A 22052-nucleotide genomic window follows, 5' to 3' on the forward strand; every position below is an offset into this window, starting at 1 on the left:
ACTCTATTACCTCTCTGCAAGTGGTGACAGCATGCCAAGCATGTCTTTTCCCACTGATGACATTAACTGCTCCCATCAGTGAGCCAGGTCTCGGCATTATCGAGGGGGTGTCCTTCAAATCCAACGGCTGGAGTAGGTGGCCTCAATAGTTTCCAGGCAATCATGGATCTCTGGATCTCTTGTGCTGGACAATGCTCTTTTCCTGACCCAGAGATAGGGCAACTGAGAGGCATTTTAAAAACTTTTATTCCATTTTCAGTCTCATGAGAAGGCTGAGACAATACAGATGTTATAATTCACGCCATCACAATCAGAAGCCAACTGTTTCCTAATTACAATACACTTTAGGCGTCTCTTGGCCCATCAGCTTTTTGCCACGCCATGCTGTAGATGCCTTACAGCCAATCATCTGAAACTACCCTCGTGGGTCCCACTACACTGCATCTTTCATAGTTCCATTTCTCCAAAGTATCTAGTCTTACTTGCAAGGCCATCTTTTAAAACTTTTATCCATTTCTATCTCATCAATATCTGTCCTATTCCATGGCATTTCTAAGTCAGCATTTCTTGTCTCAAAGTTTGCACATGGATGCATACAGTGTGGGCCTTCTGTCAGGCCTTGAGAACTCTCTACACATCCATTGCCCACACATGGTCAGAGAGAAATCTGGGGAGAAATCCTGGAATTTTGGGAAAAATCCTGAAATTCTGGGAAAAAAACCCCAAATCTGGGATCATACTGGGAGTGACGGGGATTGTACTGAATTTGTAGTGATCATCATACTAGGATCATACTGCCATGCCATGGCAGATGGTGATCACACTGATGGAGACTGGGATCATACTGGGAGTGAGCAGGAGCCTGCGGGGGGGGGGGGCAATTGCGACCATGTTATGGGCAAATGGGATATACTGGGAGTGACTGGGATTATGCTGAGGGTGACTGGGAGCAGCTGTGAGCAACTGGGATCATGCTAGGAGCAACTGGGAGGAACTGGGAGTGACTGGGAGCCTGCTGCTGGGGGTGATTGGAAACTGCTGGGCTTATACTGGGATGAACTGGGATCATGCTGGAGCTGACTGGGATCATTCTGGCAGTGAGTGCCACTACACTGAGGCTGACTGGGAGTGCTTGGGAGCAAATGGGATCATACTGGAAGGAACTGGAAAGATGCTGGAGGGAACTGGGCTACACTGGGACATACTGGGAGTGACTGGAACAAAAGTGAGGATGAAAGAAAACAATTGGAATCATGTGGAGCACAACTGGTTCAGACTGGCAGGGACTGGGAGCACACTGGGCTCATATTTGGATCATACTGGAAATGACTTGGCACATATATGAAGCAACTGGGATTCTGCAGGGAGTGAGGGGAAGTGACCAGGATCATACTGGGAGTGCTGAGGAAACTGGAAGCACACGGGGGGACCAACTGGGCTCGTACTGGGAGCAGCCACTGCCAGCCCTGGGACCCCCCAAAAACACCTCCCAGGATCCCCCCGAGGGCCATCTGCGGCTCGGCTTTGGAGCCCTGCCAGCTGCAAATATCCCCCCCCCCAAAAAACCCCAAACTCAGGCACCCCCCGGGATATTTGGGCTGCGCTCCCCCTGCCCGGGCACCTGCAAAATGGGGGGCGATGCTCCCGGGGCTGCGGCGACTGCAAGATTCCCTCTCCCCTTCTCCAGCTGCTTCCTGCAGTTGCTCGGCCTCTTCCTCCCTCCCTCCTCATCCTCCCCCATTCCTGAAGGCCGAACCGTGAGGGGAAAGGGGGCGGGGAAAGGGCGGGAACCATGAAGGGAAAGGGGGCAGGGAAAGGGCGGGAACCGTGAGGGGAAAGGGGCGGGCTCAGGCCAAGGGCGGCAACTGTGAGGGGACACTCTGGGAGGCGCCACTCTGCAAGCAGAACTGCAACGGACTGAACATGAACGAGAAAGAAACCAGTAAGTCTGAGAGTTTTATTTGCTGTCAAATACATCCCACATACCCAGCCTCACACAATCCCCATCCCACCACTCTAATTGAGATCCCACTTCTCCCAATCTCCTCCCAGCCCCATCTTACTTAGGTGGCTGAGGAATCAAGTGAGTTTGGTATGGCAGTGAGTTCTTTTGAGGTGAGTTTGTTCCATTTAGGGGTAAGATTGAGCTGTTTTCACTGGGATTTGAGTGGTTTTGAGGGGACAGATCCATCCCTCTTGGCTTCTGGAGTGGAAACACATGGAGAAGAGAAAAAAATTAACGTGAAATTAAAAGTAGAAGTAGCCAGGTGTGTTCCCAGCATGGATCACATGGAATGTGAGTGACCAGGGCTGTGCCCAAAGTGCCTCCTCCAGTGGGGGATGGAGCTGCAGCAGCGCACGAAGCTCTTCCCGCACTCGGGGCACTCGCAGGGCTTCCCTTACCGGTGCCTCCGTTGGTGTTGGGTCAAGTTAGAGCTCCTGGAGAAGCTCTTCCCACACTGGGGACACTCGTAGGGCCTCTCTCCACTGTGGATGCGCTGGTGCTTGACGAGGTCAGAGTTGTACTTGAATCCCTTCCCGCAGTCTGGGCAGCGGAAGGGCCTCTCCTCTGTGTGAATCCGATAGTGCCGGAGGAGATGGGAGCTGGTCAGAAACCTCTTCCTGCATTTATCACACTCGTAGGGCCTCTTCCCTGTGTGGATGCGCCGGTGGGTGACGAGGTCAGAGTTGCGCTTGAATCCCTTCCCACAGTCAGGGCATTGGAAGGGCCTCTCCTCTGTGTGACTCTGATAGTGCAGGAGAAGATGGGAGCTGGTCTGAAAGCTCTTCCCACACTTGGAACACTCATAGGGCCTCTCCCCTGTGTGGGTCCTCTGGTGGCTGATCAGGCTGGAGCTCCGGCTGAAGCTCTTCCCACACTCCCCACACTCATAGGGCCGTTCCCCAGTGTGGATCCTCTGGTGGCTGATAAGGTTGGAGCTCGCGCTGAAGCTCTTCCTACATTCCCCACACTCATAGGGCTTCTCACCCGTGTGGGACCTCTGGTGCACAATCAGGCTGGAGCTCCGGCTGAAGCTCTTCCCACACTCCCCACACTCGTAGGGCTTTTCCCCAGTGTGGGTCCTCTGGTGCCTGATCAGGTGGCAGTTCCACCTGAAGCTCTTCCCACACTCCACGCATGTGTGGGGCATCTCCCCATCATGGAGCTGCTCATGGAGCACCAGCTCCGAGCTCGGGCTCCATCTCCGGCCGCCTTCCCGGCCCAGGCTGGCTCTTTCCCCCTCACATCCCCGCCATCTGTGTTTGCAGCCCCTCCTCGAGCGGCATCTCCGGGCCTTTTCCTCCCTGTTGGCTTCCTGCGCCGTGGAGCCGCTCAAAACGGCCTCTGCCACCAGGTTCTGCCGTGGGCATTTGTCCTCCCTGCTCTCCATGCTCAGCTCCTGCTCTGGGCGAGGAAGGACAAGGACAGCATGGGATTTGCCTCTGTGCCACAGGCAAGGGCAACAAGATCCCCCCAGGGCTGTGCTACAGCCAGGGGCCGTGCTGGGCTGGGAGATGGAGCAGCACAGAGGGGAAAGGGGCACTGACTTCCTCCTCACCTGCCTCAGTGTCCCGGGGCATCTTCCTCTTCCTAGCAGCCTCCCAGGGTTGGCAAGGGGAAATCCTGGTTTGGGGAAAACAAGGGATGAGCACGTTTGTAGGAGCGTCGGGAGTAGCACGGTCGGGATGGACGGAGACGAGAGATCTGTGCAGCCAGGTCGTGGAACTTGCGGTTTATTGCAAAGGGCCTGGGTGCAGGGCCCTGCTTGGAGCTGCCAGCCACAGCTTGGAGCAGGCCTGAGAGAAGAGAGGAGCAGAGAGGATGAGAGGGTGAGAGAGTAAGAGGGGAAGAGTGTAAGAGAGTAAGGTTCCTGTTACAATACAATAATTCTTCTTCTGTGTTAAATATTCTATTTCTCACTAACCGGTCCAGTACAAGATACATATCCTTTAGCATTTACATACAGCCTGTAAGAATCATTACATCACCATACTGTGTTACATTTTAAAACCTAAAAACTCCTCTTTGGACCCCTTCTGCTGAGCTAGTAGGGTCTGCTGGGGCCCTTGGACCTGTCTGCAAGCAGAGGGAATTGTTTCATCAGAAGAGGATTACCTTCAGTCGGGCCACACCATTGTTTTCCTTTTGTTCAGTAACTAAGCTATCTAAAAGCTTGCTTTCATTCCAATCTTGCTTATAGTTTCTATATTCTCAAAAGCTTTTGAGAATATAGTAACTATAAGCAAGATTGGAATGAAAGGCCAGACAATAATATTTATAAGGCTTTCCTGTTCCATCTACCCCAACACACGTTGAGTTTGAAGGTCTCTCTGCCCAGTTACATCTCTAGACCAGCCATCCGGGCTCCAGAAAAACCTCCCAAACACAAAGATTCAGCCCTGAAAAAGCCTCCCAGGGCTTCCCCGTCCCTGGTCCCTCCCCTCTGGCGTTCAGGGGTTCCCCCCTGTCCCAGCTGCTGGGGTCACGCTTGGATTGGGGTTCCCCCTTCTCCTGGGTGCCTGCCCTGCCCAGGCTGCTGGCAGTGCCAGCAATGCCAAAAGCTCCCCCCTCTTGGCTCTCCCCATTTCGGGATGCCGGGGCTGTTTGGGCTCCCGGGCTCCCTTCTCCCCTCATTCTCTGCTCTGGGCTGCAGCGGCTCCAAGGAGTCCCCCCTGCCCCTCTCCAGGCTCTTGAGGCTCCCGCCAATGGCGGCGCTCCCCCCTCTCTGGCCTCCCCACTTTGGCCTCCAGGGGGACACAGGGCTCTGCTCCTCCAGGCTGCCTCTGCCGGCAGCCGCCACCGCCACCCCCCGATGTCCCCCCGAGGGGCCTTTTCCGCTCAGCCTTGGACTTCTTCATTCTCCAAACATCCCCGAAAAACCCAACCCAGGGACCCCCCGGGATATCCGGGCCGGGCTCCCCCTCCCCGCTCACCTGCGCCATGGGGGGGGGGGGGGGCGATGATCCCACAGGTGGGGGCTGCGAACTCAGGCAGGGATCGAGACCACGTGGCTCCCGCAGCTCAGCCTTGATCCGCCTTTGTCCCTCCTCTTCCTCCCGCTCCACCTCTGTCCTATCTCCACCTCCCTCTTCTCCTCCCCCCTAACCCCGCCTCCTTCCCTGCTCTTTCTCCTCCCGCTCCTCCTCTTCCATCCCCCCTCCTCCTCTGTCTTATCCCCACCTCCTGCTCCTTTTCCATCCCGCCCCTTCCATTCCTTCTCCTCCTCCTCCCCCCTTACCCCGCCTCCTCCTCCCCCTCCATCCCTGCCCTTCCCTCCCTCCTCCTCCTCCCCCAGCAGCAGCCACACCCTCGGTGCCCCGTTCCCGCAGCCTGGGGGCTGCACATCCAAACTGGGCCTTGCTGGGGACCCTGCCTGGCCACTGCCAGCCCTTGGGGCTCCTCTTGGCACATGCGCCAGGGGGGAACGCACACAGGCCTGGGGGATCCCAGCAGTGGCAGCACTGCCAGGGACTGGGCTGCACTGGGATCGTACTGGGAGCGACTGGGGCTGTACTGGCTTTGTACTGACATGAGACTGGGATCGTACTGGGAGTGACTGGGAATGTACTGACTTTGTATTGACATCATACTGGGATTGTACTGGGATCATACTGGGAGTGTATTGGGGATGTACTGGCTGTGTACTTGGATCGTACTGGGAGTGACTGGGAATATACTGGCATCATACTGGGAGTGACTGGGACAATTCTAGGTTTCTATTGATATTATACTGGTATCGTGCTGGGACGGGACTGGGTTTGTACTGACATCATACTGGGATCACACTGCCATGCCAGGGCAGACTGTGATCGCACTGATGGACACTGGGATCATACTGGGATCATACTGGGAGAGAATAGGAGCCTGCAGGAGGCAACTGAGACCACGTTAAGGGCAAGTGGGATATACTGGGATGATCTGGGATGGAGCAGCTGTGAGCAACTGGGATCATGCTAGGAGCAACTGGGAGGAACTGGGAGTGACTGGGAGCCTGCTGGGGGTGATTGGAAACTGCTGGGCTTATACTGGGATGAACTGGGATCATGCTGGAGCTGACTGGGATCATTCTGGCAGTGAGTGCCACTACACTGAGGCTGACTGGGAGTGCTTGGGAGCAAATGGGATCATACTGGAAGGAACTGGAAAGATGCTGGAGGGAACTGGGCTACACTGGGACATACTGGGAGTGACTGGAACAAAAGTGAGGGTGAAAGAGAGCAACTGGAACCATGTGGAGCACAACTGGTTCAGACTGGCAGGGACTGGGAGCACACTGGGCTCATCTCTGGATCATACTGGGAGGGACTGGACTAATACTGGGAGGATCTGAGAGGGACTGGGAGCACACCCTGCACATCATCCCCCAGACTGGGCCTGACTGGGAGCAACTGGGAGCACGCTGGCAGCAAATGGCATCATACTGGGACTGACTGGGCTGATCTAGGAAGCAACTGGAACCACGCTGGAGGCAGCTGGGACCATACTGGGAGAGATTGGAAGCAACTGGGATTATACTGGGACCACACTGGGAGGGCTGGCATGTGACTGGGATCAAACTGGTGCTTACTGGGATCATATTGGGGTTGAAAGGGAGCGACTGGGATCAAGCTTTGGGCTACTGGGAGCAACTGAGGGAAACTGGGATGATGCTGCAAGCAAACTGGAGGAACTGGGAAAGACTGGATGCATGCTGGGGGCAACTGGGATTTACTGGGCATGACTGGGGGATCATACTGGGAGAACTGACACCTTACTGGGGCCACTGGCAGTGCCTGGAAATGACTGCAGACATGCTGGGGGCAACTGGGATATACTGGGAGTGTCTGGAACCATACTGGGGGGACTGGAACCACACTGGGAACAACTGGGACCATGCTGGGGAGAACTGGGACCACACTCGAGGCAACTGGGAGTGAGTGGGACCATGCTGGGAGGGACTGGGATCATCTGGGGAGTGACTGGGAGTAGAGCAGGGGCAACTGGGTCGAACTGGGACCATCCTGGGAGTGTCTGTAACCATAGGGGAGTGATGGAAGCACACTGGGAACAGCTGGGCCCATGCTGGGAGCAACTGGGATCACTCTGGGGGCACTGGCATCAGACTGGGAGTGACTGGGAGCAACTGGGATTAGACTGCAAGGGACTGGGATCATACTGGGAGTGGCTACACTCATACTGGGATTATACTGGGCGTGAATGGAACCTGACTGGAGCTTACTGGGAGCTACTGGGCCCATGTTGGGAGGAAAATGTGACCCACTGGGAGCAACTGGGATTGGCTGAAAGGTTCTGGAACCATGCTGAGAGGACTGAGACTACAACTGGGGCAACTGGGATCATCCTGGGAGCAACTGGGGCCACCCTTTGAGCAACAGATGGAAACTGGGATGATGCTAGAGGAAACTGGGAGGAACTGGGAAAGACTGGGATCATTCTGAGGTAACTGAAACATACTGGGAGTGTCTCTAACCATCCTGGGGGCACTGGAACCACACTGGGAACAGCTGGGATCATGCTGGGAGCAACTGGGACGATGCTGGGGGAAACTGAATCTACCCTGGAGGCAACTGGGCACGACTGGGACCCTGCTGGGAGGGACTGGGACTATTCTTGGGGCAACTGGGATCATCATGGGAGGAACTGGGAACATCTGGAATTATGCTGGGAGCAACTGGGATCACACTGGGATCCCAGTGAGAGCAGCTGAGTCCATGCTGGGTTACACTGGGATCTCATTGAGAGCGACTGGAATCACACTGGGATTGACTGGGAGTGGCTGGTTTTGTGGATTTTGGGTGTTTGGATTTTGGGGGATTTTCTTGGCATTTTGAGGGGGAGTTTTTCTGGGGGTGTTTGGGAGTTTATTGAAATTTCTTGTGGCTGTTTTTGAATTTTGGGGATTTTACTGGGATTTTGTTGGGATTTTCTGGGATTCTCAGAAATTCCTGGGGTTTTATTGGGATTTTTAGGAGATTTTGGGGCATTTTATTGGAATTGTGGTGGCATTCAGAGGGATTAATTGGGGATTTGGGGTTTTTGGGATTTTTGGTGGGATTGTGGGATTTGGAGAGGTTTGGGTGTTGCCAGGATTTCTTTGGATCTTGGGGGAGATTTTGTGGGACTTTTTCTGGTTTTGGGGACATCTTTGGGGGATTGGTGGAGTTTAATCAGGATTTTTGGGGTTTTTGGCATTCCAAAGGATTTTATGGGCTTTTATTGGGATTCTAGAGTGTTCTAATGGGATTTTGAGAGATTTCAAAGGATTTTGTGGGTTTTATTGGGACTTTCGGGGCTTTTAAGGAGATTTTGGTGCCTCTCAGCCCTTCCCCACACCCAGGGAATGCCCCAAAGCCCCCCTAAAATTCCACTAAAACCCCACAAATCCCCAAAAATTACAAAAAAACCCTCAAAAACCCCACGGAATCTCCAAACATCCCAGTGGAACTCACCAAAATTTTAAAAAACTCACTAAATTTTCAATAAATCTCCCCCCAAAAGCCCCCACAACCCCAACAAAACACCAAAAATCCAAAATCCCCCAAATCAACAAAACCCCCCAAAATCACATAACCATCACAAAACCCAATAATTCTTCCCAAAAACCCCAATACTTCCCCCCAAACTCCAAACAAAATCCCCCAAAGCCCAAAAAAGCCACCCCGAAATCCCCAAAAACCCTCTCAGAACCCCAAAATCCCCACAAACGCCCCCAGACTCAGTGGGGCCGTCCTGGATCAGGGGGCACCGCCCGGTGGAACAGGAGCCACTTCAGGGGGCCCTGGGAGCTTTTTGGGGAGGGGGCACCATGGGAGACCCCCCAAAAACCGGGGGGGGGGGGGGGAACCCCTGCTGTGCCCCCTCCCCCCGAAACCCCCAGACCCCGGTTCAGGGTGGGCCTGGGACCCCCGGGACCCCCAAATCTCCCCCAGGACCCCTCCAGGAACCCCAAACTCCCCAGAGCTCCCCCAGTGTTGGCCCAGATCCTCTCTGGACCCCCAAACCCTCCCCAGGACCCCAAAAACCTCCCCAGGACCCTCAACCCCCCCCAGTTCTCCCCAGAATTCACCCCAGACCCACCTGAGACGCCCCCAAATCCATCAAACTGCCCCAAATCCCCCTCAGACGCCTCAATCCCCCCAAACCTCATGAAATCGCCTCAGACTCCTCGAAATTCCCCAGACCCACCTCAGAACAGCCCAGATCCTCTCGCAATCCCCCAAAATCCCCTCAGACTCTCCCAATTCCTCTCAGTTCCCCCTAAACCCACCTGAGAACGCTCCAGACGCTCTCAAGCTCCCCCCAAAGCTCCCTAAAGCCCCCTCAGACCCACCAAAGCCCCCTCAGACCCCCTCATTCCCCCCAAACCCACCGCACACCCTCGTGTTTCCCGTCGATGCCCCTAAAAATCCCCAATTTCCCCTCAGACCCGCCCCAAACCCCCCCAGTTTGCCCCCAGCCTCACCTCAGCTCCGCTCTCCCTCAGAATCTCGCGCCGCCACCGCGTGTGCGGGCTCCCAGCAATAGCGGCGCGGCGCGCCCCGCCCCGAACCAACCAATCAGCGGGCTGCACATCCCTGAACTAACCAATCACGGCGCGGATCCCCTCAGCAAGGCCCGCCTCCCCCCGCCGTCCCAGCCAATCAGAGGCGAGCCAGAAGCGGCGCCCCCTTCGCCGCCGCCGCCGGGAGCCCCCGGGCTCGGGACAGGAGCGAGAGGGGCCTGAGAGAGGATGGGTTGGGGGCGGGGGAGGGTCCGGGTGGGTCAGGGGGGGCTTTGGGGAGTGGTCCGGGGGTTTGGGGGGGTCTGGGGAGGGGTCCTGGGGCACTGTGGGGGGACCTGGGGGGTGCGGATGGGTCCTAAGAGGGGTCTCGAGGAGGGGTCGCGAGATATGAGGCACTCATGCCACAGCGTAAGCTGTAAGCGAAAGGAATTTTAAGAGCTGTTTTGGTTATTTCAGAGAAAGTTTAAAAGGGAGAAGCTGCTGTGTGATGTTATGATCGATTTTTGGTGCCAGAGTCCAAGGAGTTTAGGGCTGGAAATCCCAGCCCCACTGGATCCAAATGAGGAAATCACCTGGCCCTGTCCAACCAAGGTGTCACGTTGGTGAAATTAAAAGGCAAAACACGGTCCATAAGACAGAAAGGAAAGTGGTACTGCCTCAAGAAAACCTCTTAAGCAAGTCTGCCTGCACTTTTTATTCAAGAGAAAAGCAATGTTCAGGAGAAAATGAAAAGTGTTTTGCATGGCTGATCAAAGACATCTGGAAGATTTAGAAGAAAACCCAGCAAGCTGCTGCAATTGATAAAAAAAGATTAGTGCAGAGCAATTTTCTTGGAGATTGCCAGGAAAGAGCAGAATACCAGAGAGCAGAGAAAGGGATCCACCCTGAGGTGTCTTGTCCATATCCATGACTGACTCCAACAAATCCAAGAATATCCTGAGCTGGAAGGGACTCACAGGGATCATGAGTCTGACTCATGGCCCTGCACAGGACATCCCACCACAGGTCTGAGAGCCTTGTCCAAACATTCCTTGAATTCACAGGGGCTGTGGCCATTCCCTGGGGAGTCTGTTCCAGTGTCCAGCACCTCTGGTCCAAATCTGATGAAAACGGCACCAGGACAGAGTCCAAACCCAAAGACTAAGGAAAGTCAGGAGACCCCTTGGTCTGAATGCACTGAGTGTCCCAGCACCAGACCCATGATTCAGAATGGGCAGTCATCAATGCAAGATTAACTAATTGTGGGAGTCAGAAATAAGGTGAAGTGATATAAATTGAGGTTTTTGGCCTCACTGAAAGGTGCAATGGCCACAAGCTTTCAACGGAGGACTCACAGGAAGAAATGTTAGATTTCCTAAAAGGCCAGTTGAGGTTTTGGAGGATGGAGCCCACCAAGACCTCCAGAAGTAGGAGAGGGGCTGAAAGGATGAAGTCAGCAGGGACAGAAATGGGAGAAAAGCCACACTTGCCAAGGAAATTCCAGAAGCAGTGATGGCAACAGCAGCACTGGCTCCAGCTTCCTCAGCTTCTTCTTTAAGGTGGGAAAGGAGGAAAAGGGGGGGAAGATGTTCTTAGAAGGGAAGGCTTGGCACTGATGGGGCTGTGGACTCCTCACCTGAAACTCCCTGAAACTGTGACACTGGCTCAAACCACGGCATTTTTTAAAAGCTAATTTTCTTGAGAGCAAAATTTTGAGTCTTGAAAGTGATCTCAGGCTTCACACCTTATCTGAGAAAAGTTTTTAAGCAAACACTGAAATTCTCAGGAACATGACTCCAAGAACAGAGATACAAGGGTAGGCATTGAGAACTCCTTGATTCCCCTGGATCATAATGCATCTTAGGATCAGATTAATAAAGGAGGAATGGATTTAGGTGCTGTCTCAAGTCCAACATTCATTAATATTTGTGGGTGTGGATGTTGTGGCTGCCCCATCCCTGGAAATGTTCCATGCCAGGCTGGATGGGCTTGGAGCAATCTGGGATGCTGGAAGGTGTCCTGTGGCAGGGGGTGGGACTGGATGAGCTTTAAGATCCTTTCCAGCCTGAACCATTTGGGGATTCTGTGATTCCATGAACACGTCCACACCCAGCCTCACTCCAAACGTGTCAAGCAGGGACGGGGGGTTGGCAGTCCCCAGACAACAGTGGGCAGGAGGAGAAGAAGCTGGCACGGATTAACTGAGCTGCTCTCCACAGAAAGAGCAGCAAGGGGGATTCTCAGCCAGGACCAGCCACAGAGGGAGTGAGCCTGCTCCTCACCCTCCTGTTTAAACACAACCTCTGCCCTCAGCTGCAGGGAGAGTGTTTCACCCTGTGCGAGTCTCCCAGGGAAGATCTTCCTCTTTGGGAAGCTGCAGTTGGAGTGGATGTTTTGAAGAGGTTCAAACCTCCTCTCTCTCTCCCATGGAAGGTCACTGTGATCACTGTAAAACAGAGCTTTCAAGTTGTTGGAGCCTAGCCTGTGACTTCCCCACTGTTTTTGTCAGCACCTGCACACACCAAATGTTTCTATGCCTAAAACAGCACTACTGAGAGCTCAGAGTGATGCTGTAGAGAGGATTTGGGGGGAGCCTGTGTAGGATAGCAAAAGTGCAGCTCAGTTTCTGGCATATTTTTGGTTAAAAATCATCACATGCTGAAAGCCAAAGTCAGAATTGAACCAAACAAAAATGCATTTCTCATCCACAAGTCTAAGATCCTGCAGAATCAAGAAGCTTTCCTTGCCCAGCTTTGGAAAGATCACTTCTCTGGCCTAAACCCTTCTTATGCTTCTTGTTTCTTCTTTATTTGCTATTTTTTTTTTTTAATTCTTCTTAGGTCTTCAGTTTCACCGTGCTCATCCCTTGTTTTCCCCAAACCAGGATTTCCCGTTTCCAAGCCCTGGGAGGCTGCGAGGAAGAGGAAGATGCTCCGGGACACTGAGGCGGGTAAGGAGGAAGTCAGTGCCCCTTTCCCCTCTGTGCTGGTCCATCTCCCAGCCCAGCACGGCCCCCGGCTGCAGCACAGCCCTGGGGGGATCTCGTTGCCCTTGCCTGTGGCACGGAGGCAAATCCCATGCTGTCCTTGTCCTTCCTCGCCCAGAGCAGGAGCTGAGCATGGAGAGCAGGGAGGACAAATGCCCGTGGCAGAGCCTGGTGGCAGAGGCCGTTTTGAGCGGCTCCACGGTGCAGGAAGCCAACGGGGAGGAAAAGCCCTGGAGATGCCGCACGAGGAGGGGCTGCAAACGCAGATGGCGGGGATGTGAGGGGGAAAGAGCCAGCCTGGGCCGGGAAGGCGGCCGGAGATGGAGCCAGAGCTCGGAGCTGGTGCTCCATGAGCAGCTCCATGATGGGGAGAAGCCCCACACGTGCATGGAGTGTGGGAAGAGCTTCAGGTGGAACTCTGATCTGATCAGGCACCAGAGGACCCACACTGGGGAACGGCCCTGCGAGTGTGGGGAGTGTGGGAAGAGCTTCAGCTGGAGCTCCAGCCTGATCAGCCACCAAAGGATCCACATGGTCAGAAGCCCTATGAGTGTTCTGAGTGTGGGAAGAGCTTCAGGCGGAGCTGTGACCTGATGGGCACCAGAGGATCCATGATGGGGAACGGCCCCATGAGTGTGGGGAGTGTGGGAAGAGCTTCTGCCACCATTCCCACCTGATCTGCCACCAAAAGATCCACACTGGGGAGAGGCCCTACGAGTGTCCCCAGTGTGGGAAGAGCTTCTCCAGCAGCTCTCACTTGACCCAACACCAATGGGTCAGGAGTGATCGATCTGTCACCTCAAAACCATTCAAATCCCACTGAAAATACCTGAATTTTAATCCAAAAAGGCTCAATTCCACCTCAGATTGCTTGTTCCCTCCTCACAAAAACTCGGTCTCAGGCCAAACTCACTCCGTTCCACAGCTGCCAGAGTGAAATTGAGTTGGGAGAAGACTGGGAGAAGTGGGATCTCAATTTGGAGCAGTGGGATGGGGATTGTGTGTGCCTGGGTGTGTGGGATGTATTTGATAGCAAATAAAACTTTCTGAGTTACTGATTCTGTCCCGTCCATTTTCAGTCAGTTCTGTTTGCAGAGTGCCACCTTCTCAGCTGATTCAATTCCTTTTTTAAATCATCTAACGCAAACAATCCAAAAACCAATATCAACATAAAACCACCCACACACAATTAAATTTTTAAAAATAGTTTTAATTTTTTAGGAGTACCTAAGGATATTATTAATGTTTAATTGTTTGGTTAAAATGTCTGAGAAATTATAGTGGTGTTTGGTTTTGTGTTTAGTATATTTGTAATATGAATTTTTACTAAGGTGTGTTAGATTGTATGTTAGTTTTTTAGATATTTTTTATCTCAAGTATATTAGCCATCGAGTTAAAACTTTCAAAGGTTGGTATATAATTTATTTATATTTATTGGTAATGTTATAGTTCTTGTTTTTTGGCTTGAATCATAGTTGGAGTATTGTAAGTAAGAGTTGAAATTACTATATTTCATTTTCATTCTAATTATTTATTCTAATTATTATTTATTTATTTATAATGTCATTCTAATTTTTTTAAGATGATAGGAAGGAAGTTCAAGGGTAGGAACATTTTTTCCTGGCTGGGAACTGGAATTCCAGACCCTGGGAGTGTGTGCAGGACCCCACAGACTGGGATCAAATATGGGCTGGGATCAAATATGGACTGGGATCCTATGGGTTGGGACTCCACAAAGTGGGACCATATGGATCAGGACCACACAGACTGGGATCACCTGGACTGGGATCAAATATGGGCTGGGATCACCTGGACTGGGATCACATCGATGGGGATCCTGTGGATCAGAACCCTCCAGACTGGAATAGCCTGGAGTGGGATCAAATATGGACTGGGACTGAATGGACTGGAATCCTATGGACTGGGACCACACACACTGGGATCACTTGGACTGGGATCCCAGGGACTGGGACCATATGGATCAGGACCACACAGACTGGGATCAAATATGGACTGGGACTGTATGGACTGGGACTGTATGGACTGTGATCCTATGGACTGGGACCACACGGACTGGGATCAAATATGGGCTGGGACTGTTTCTGAAAGTAACTTTGTTCTATAGTTTTTATTTCTGTCATTAATTAAGCTTGTTAAAAGGCTGCTTGTGCTAAAGTGCCTGCTTGGGTGGGATAACATCCAATGCACACAGGATGAGGACACCTGTACAGATCTGCCAACTATCAGCACTCCCCGTCTGAAGGCAGAGTGCACCAAGGCCCAAAAACTGGAGGTGATAAAGAGAATGGACTAAAACCAGAGCCAAGAAACACACATGCTCTGAAAAGGCAGACCCAGGGAGGGGCCATGTAAAATCATTCCTGGAATATGTAAAGTAGTTTATGGATATGCATGAGGCTCTATGAATATGCAGCAGGCTGATGTAAGGGGAAAGGTATTTCAGGGGATCCCCAAAGGTAACAGGGTGCTCCTGGCTGAGTGCCAAGAGGCACCCGGCCGTAATAACCTTTGCTCCATGGTCCTGGTCTCCCATTGTCCCTTATTAAACTTTGTACATTTTCACAGGAGAGTGAATGTTTTTCACAGGCAGCTTCACAGAAACTGGAACACGTGGGGGTTCCCAGGAGTGGGCACCGCTGATCCAGGGCATGGAGGCGCTGCCTGCAATCGTCCATAACCGCCCATAAGGAGCCTCCAGGGCTTTACCCTCCATGAGCTGCAGCAGCCGTGTCGGGAAAGGTGACAAGAGCCCGTGGAATGGTGCTTGTTGCAGGCAGATTGGCCACTTGCAGCTCTTCAAAACTCCACAGCAGCAGATAAGCATTGTTTACATTTTGTTCCTGAGGCCTCTCAGCTTTTCAGGAGAAAAAATCCTAAGGAAAGGATTTTTCATAAATAGATGTCAGCGACATGTCACCTTTTTTTTATTTTAGTTAAATTTTAAAAAAAGTGTTTGTAATTCTTTCTGCTCGACTCATGCAGAAGAAAGAACAAACACTTGACAGGTTATCTGTTGCCAATCAAAGCCTCAATCAAGTGCTGATGTGGAATGATCAAGGAAATTCTTCACCTGTAGAACATAAAATTCTATCATATCACTAAAACAATCTTACAATATAAGAAAATGCAAAAACAATGCAAAGAAAGTTCAAGTCTGAACAGCTGAGTTTCAGAAAAACTCCATTGACTGAAGACGTTCCTCTTTGACATCTTCTGGTGTTCTCTCTTACCCTTTCTTTGTCTGCCTTAAGTACCATCTCTTTCTCAGTAGAATCCATCAAAGTATCTAATATTAATATATTAGATATATTAATATACTATATATAAATATATATTAGATATATTAATATAATATGTTATTTTATATATATATATATATATATAATTGTATGTCATCCCAGTCAGGATTTTTAGGTTTTATAACCATTTTTAATACTCATGCCATTTTATCAGGATTTTCTCTATAAATTCTGGCTGATTGTTTCCAAATAACTAAATCTGCAGCAGAGAAAGGCACTTTTATAAATACTGGCCCTTCCACTCCTACACTTTGTCGCAAGGGGGCAATTACAGTCCATTTTTGTCTGCCTATGTCTTTTCTATCCATAACTGGGGCAAGGTTAGACCGACTCCTGGTTCTGTGGGCTACCCCATCGTTGATTATCTCTCTCTCCTTTCTAACCACAGTTAGGTTTTGCTCATCTTCCAAGGAAGAGAGATCAGGTGACGATGGGAGAGGAGAATAAAGAGGGAAGGGTGTACTAGACGAGACAGGTTCAGGACTAGGTGGGGTAGGAGCAGGCAGTGGGATAGGGACAGATGGAACAGGTGGGATAGGGTTAGGTTCTCTTGTTCCTATTGGAGCTGCCTGTAAATCAATATCTGTATAATTTTCCCTACTCAGGCTTTCTTCCAACGCCAAGTGTTCTAAACAACGTTCCTCACAAACCCCACACTTATTGCTTGCAGATGTTTTAACCATCATTAATCCACATTCATCCTGCCATTCTGGCTTTCCCCGTAAATAGAAAAACAAATCAACATACGGAACCTCATCCCATTTTCCTTCTTGTTTACAAAACGACATTAACTGCGAAATAGTGTTATATTGCAGAGTACCGTATTTTGGCCATTTGTCACCATTCTCCAAGGCATATTCTGGCCACCATGTATTACAATAATCAATCAACTTAGCTTTACGTAATTCTTCCCCAAAATTACCCTGTTTCCAATGTGCTAATAAGCACCCCAAAGGAGAACTTTGCGGGATAGAGGCGTTGCCGCCCAAAATCCCTTTAAGTTTCTCCATTCCAAATATACCACAAATTGCCGAACCCGTCTTATGGAACGGCGCCTGGGCTTGTACCAGCAGGAATTCCTTTAGCCCAACCAAGCGTAGCTTTCGCTGCGTCTCATTGGCAGGCACCCAAACCAAAGTAAAAAGCACCTTACCTTTCTCCCGGGGACATTATGGGCGGCAGAAGCGGTCGCGGCCGATCGAGCTCCCCGAGAATCCCTCGGTGCCGGCTGGAGCGCGGTCGAGTTGCGAAACTCGCTCAGCAGCACCCGCAGGGTCCCATCCGGGGTCGCCAAAATGTTAGCGTTCAGAAACACATAATCACATCAGCGATTATATGCGGTGCTTTTTATTCAAGAGCTCTGGGAATCGGGGTAGTTTCCACCCAAATCTGATTCCGACCATATATTCGAGGTGAACGTGTTTTATCCTCTATCATTACATAACTTTCATGTAATTATTAAACTTATATTCTTCTATTGTATGCACAGATTTCAGCTAAACATAGCCCCCTTTAAATTTCCAACATAGTTTCTCACGATTCTTCTTATGGTTATATAATAATTATATTTAATTACTAAACAATCACCACATCTAACAATTATATCTTTTATCATACTGCTTAGGCAGGTGCAGTGACCTGAGAAAACACAAAGCCCAATATTTTCAAAGACGATTTTTAACATTTTCCAGGGCTCCACTATCACTTTTATTTCTTGTGGAAAAAAACCCTCCATCTCAACCAGGCACTCATGGCCAAAACTGGGCATCTGCCTCTGGAATTCCTTATATCCAAGGATAGCTCCCAGACAAAAGCTGCCAGGACTGACAAGTCTGGCTGGCCTTGGCTTCCTGAGGGCTGGCCCTCATCTGCCTCTGAAACACTGAGGCTGGGTGCTTTCCTTCCTTATGAAAAGAACTCTTCTTCCTGTCCAGGCACCCACAGCCAAAAATGAGATTCCACCTCCAAAATGCCCAATGTCCAAGGAAAGCCCCGAGACAAAAGATGCCAGGAGAGACAGGGCTGGCTGGCTTGGCCTGAGAGTGGCCACCTCTCATTTTCTTCCTAAACACTTGGACTTTGTGCTTTACTTTCCTATGGGCAAAACCACCCATCTTGACCATGGCCAAAACTGGGATTCCCCCTCCAAAACTCCGTACATCCAAGGATTGCTCCCAGGTGAAAGCTGCCAGGACAGACAGGTCTGGCTGCCCTTGGCCTCCTGGGGGTGCCTCTCCCCTGCTGTCCAAACACTGGGGCTGGGTGCTTTCCTTCCTATGGAAAAGAACCGTCCTTCTTATCCATGCAGAAAGGGCCGAAACTCCACCTCCCAAATTCCCAATATCCAAGGGTTGCTTTCAGACAAAAGCTGCCAGGACAGAGAGGTCTGGCTGGCCTTGGCCTCTGATGGCCGCCTTTCATCTGCCCCTGAGACACCACCGGTGTTTTGTGCTTTCTTTCCTATGGAAAAGAACCATCCTTCTCCTCCAGTGTCCATGTCTGAAATTGGGATTCCACCTCTGAAATTCTCAATATCCAAGGGTTGCTCCCAGGCAAAATCTGCCAGTACCATCAAGGCTGGCTGGCCTGGGCCTCTGGTGGCTGTGCCTGCAACAGTGGGGCTGGGTTCTTTCCTTCCAATGGAGATCCTGGGACACTGTGGGGACCTCATGGAACCAAGAGGATCATTGTGGCACCACTGGAGCCCATGGAACCAAGGGGATCATTGTGGCACCACTGGAGCCCATGGAACCAAGGGGATCATTGTGGCACCACTGGAGCCCAGGGAACCAAGGGGATCATCGTGGCCCCACTGGAGCCCAGGGAACCAAGGGGATCATTGTGGCACCACTGGAGCCCAGGGAACCAAGGGGCCATGGTGACACAGAGGGGCTCCATGGACCCAGAGACCATTGTGGCTCTGTGGGGCCTGATGGAACCATGGAGACCATTCCAACCTTCAGGGCCTGGTGTCACCAAGGGGGCATTATGACACCTCAGGGCCCCATGGAGGCAAGGGACCATTGGGACACTGCGGGGCCCCATGGAACCCAGGGAACATGGAACAGCTCTGGCTGGCTTGGCCTCCCAGGGGCCACTTGACAGCCATGGCTGATCTTGGGATGTCAAGGGCTGCCTCTCATCAGCTCCTGGAGCACTGGGGCTCTGTGCTTTCCTTGCTATGGAAAAGAGCTGTCTGACTTTCCAGATGGTCATTGCCAAAACTGGTACTCTCCCTAAAATAATTTCCTCTATGCAAGGGTATCTCACAAAACAAAACCTGCCAGCTCTGGCTGGCCTTGGCCTCTGGTGGTCACCTCACATCTGTCCCTGAAACACTGGGGCTCTGTTCCTTCATTGCTATGGAAAAGAACCAGCCTTCTTGTCCAGGGACCATGGCCAAAATTAGAATTTGGCCTCCCAAATTCTGTATATCCAAGGATTGCTCCCAGACAAAAGTAGCCAGGACAGACAGGTCAGGCTGGCCCTGTCCTCTGGTGATTTCTTTAGACTCTGCGCTGAATGTTTTCATTTGGAAACACTTTGGAGAGGGCCCAGAGATGTCCCAAGGAGCGGTTTGGAGGCCTTGGGCCCATGAGCACTGTATAGGGACAAAGGAGCTCTGTGCTCAGTGGGGTGGAGCCTGAGGACAGTGGAGCAGAGCCATGAGAGTATTTAAAGAGCGATTTCAGGGATGGTGGATCCCTTTGACATAGTGGAAAACAGCCAGAGAGAGAAAGAATTAATGCCAAGGGCAGCTGGGGAGGCCCAGAGTGGCACCAGGAGAAAGGAATTTCCCTGTCAGGGCAGGGCTGTGGTGCAGCATGTCCCCAGCAGGAGCCTGGAGCAGCCCCAGGCTTTGTGTGGGCAGGCAGGGGCAGGCAGGAGGCAGAGCTGTCAGCAAAGGAAGGGCCCAGCCAGGTGGGGCAGCCGGGGGATGCCGACAGCCTGCAGGGACAGAGGCCAGGGCAGGGACACCGTGGGACAGCCTGGGCTGCACAGGGCACAGGGATGGGCAGCAGCTGCAAGACAGCCCTGACAGAGCCAACCTGGGCAGCACTTTGGCCATGGCTGCTGGCCCTGGGCCTGAGCCAGGAGGGGACAAGTGACCCTTGCAGGCCTGGGGCCTCATTGCCTCCTTGTCCCTGCTCAGCAGCCTGGCAGGGGCCGCCCCACGCTCCTGCCCTTGGCATTGCCCATCCCCACATGCCAGGGCCCATCCCGGGAAGAGCCCTGAGCAAGGAGGGAGGGACAGGATCTGCCTGGCCAGGCCCTGGGGCTCAGGCCTTGGCCCTTTGCATTCCTGAAACAAATCCAGGTTTGCTCAGCACCAGAGACACCTTTGCCTTGTTTGTCCCCAGCTGCCATCAGTGCCTCCAGTGTTCTGCTCTCCCTGGAACCCGGGGACACTTTCTCAGTCCTGTCCCTCACAGGGATCTCTTTAAAGTACAGGAAACTTCAGTATTTCAATCTCCCTCTGAGCTCTTGAGAAGTCTTTGAGCCCACTCTGAGGGACTGGGTGTGATGCAAAGAGCAGCAAAGGCCCAGAGGGTGATTAAAGTCCTTGTGCTGTGTCTGTGCTGCTGAGCTGGGCCGGGCTCCTGGCCCAGAGGCAGCTCCTGGCAAGGGCAGCAGAGCTGCAGAGAGACAGCTCTGGCCAGGAGCAGCTCCTGTGCACAGCCCAGCAGGGCTGGGGCACTGCCAGGGCCCCTCAGGGACACGAGCAGGGCACAGACAGAGCTCACAGGGGCTCAGCACTGGCTGGGGCTGTGGGATGTCCCCGCGGGGGCTGTGTCACAGCAGCACCTCTGGGGCTGTGTCCCAGAGCCACAGAGCAGCTGGGATGGCAGCAAGGGGCTGTGTGACAGCACAGAGTGGGCTGTGTGACAGCACTGAGGGGGTTGTGACATCACAGAGCTAGCTGTGACATCACAGAAGGCGGCTCTGGGACATCACAATGTGGGTTGTGACCCAGAGTCACAGAGCAGCTGTGTGATGCCACAGAGAAGGCTGTGACATCACAGGGTGACTGTGACATCACAAATGTGCTGTGTGACATCACATAGCAGCTGAATGACATCATATGGAGGTTGTGTGACATAACAGAGTGGTTGTTTGACATCACCAGGGCTGTGTTACATCACAGGTGGCTGTGTGACATCATGGGGGCTGTGTGACATCACAGGCAGCATTGTGACATCACAGGTGGCACTGTGACATCACAGGGTCAGTGTGACATCACGGGGGCTGTGTGAGGTCCCTGGGGAGATCACTCTGCCGCGGCCCCCTCACAGCTCCCCCCAGAGCAGTCCAACCCTGCTCGTGCACAGCGGGGTCCCCTGTCCCCCCGGGTCCCCCCACCCCCGGACCCGCAGCCTCCCCCAGAGGATGCTCCACGAGATCGACCCCAGAGCCTGACACGGGGACGGGGGGCCGGGGCCCTGGGGGTGGCACAGGGGGACAGGGACCCCCCGGCAGCGTCCCCGTGTCCCCCAGGGCCAGAGCCTGGGCCTGGGCTCCTTCACCCTGTTATGGATAAATATCATAATATTGGCTTTTTGCAAATATTAAAATGGATTTTATATGTGTGGTGTTAAAATAACTTTGTTCTAAAGATATAGTTTTTATTTCTGTTGTTAATTGAGCTTAGACATGGTAGTGAAATAGCTGATAGAAGTGTGCTTGTGTTAAACTGCCTGCTTGGGTGGGATAACATCCAATGCACCCAGGATGAGGACACCTGTACAGATCTGCCAACTATCAGCACTCCCCGTCTGAAGGCACAGTGCACCAAGGCCCAAAAACTGGAGGCGATAAAGAGAAGGAGCCAAAACCACAGCCAAGAAACACACATGCTCTGAAAAGGCAGACACAAGGAGGGGCCATGTAAAATCATTCCTGGAATATGTAAAGTAGTTTATGGATATGCATGAGGCTCTATGAATATGCACCAGGCTGATGTAAGGGGAAAGGTATTTCAGGGGATCCCCAAAGGTAACAGGGTGCTCCTGGCTGAGTGCCAAGATGCACCCGGCCATAATAACCTTTGCTCCATGGTCCTGGTCTCCCATTGTCCTTTATTAAACTTTGTACATTTTCACAGGAGAGTGAACGTGTTTTTCACAAATGGAATCTCAAGGAAACAAGGGTCAGTTGTTAAGCCAAGGCTCTGCTTTGACCAAGTGGGGCCTCATGGGACACAGGTGCCACTGGGACATTGCCAGGTCTGGTAGGAACAAGGCTCCATTATTGCACAGTGTTACG

General features: G+C 52.2%; 1 protein-coding gene and 1 pseudogene across 1 annotated transcript in view; one reads left to right on the forward strand and one right to left on the reverse strand.

Annotated features, from left to right (window-relative positions):
* Nucleotides 1-13526, forward strand: part of LOC136570729 (uncharacterized) — a 2347277-nt gene extending 2333751 nt beyond the window's left edge. The window contains 2 exon segments of the mRNA XM_066571173.1: nucleotides 12795-12982; nucleotides 13065-13526. Of these exon segments, the coding sequence (XP_066427270.1) occupies nucleotides 12795-12982; nucleotides 13065-13291 (415 nt within the window). The 3' untranslated portion in view covers nucleotides 13292-13526.
* The window catches only part of LOC136570728 (uncharacterized), a 2607743-nt pseudogene that overhangs the window by 2445996 nt on the left and 139695 nt on the right, over nucleotides 1-22052 (reverse strand).

Source organism: Molothrus aeneus, unplaced genomic scaffold (assembly GCF_037042795.1).
Source record: "Molothrus aeneus isolate 106 unplaced genomic scaffold, BPBGC_Maene_1.0 scaffold_36, whole genome shotgun sequence".
In the NCBI taxonomy this organism is placed as follows: domain Eukaryota; kingdom Metazoa; phylum Chordata; class Aves; order Passeriformes; family Icteridae; genus Molothrus; species Molothrus aeneus.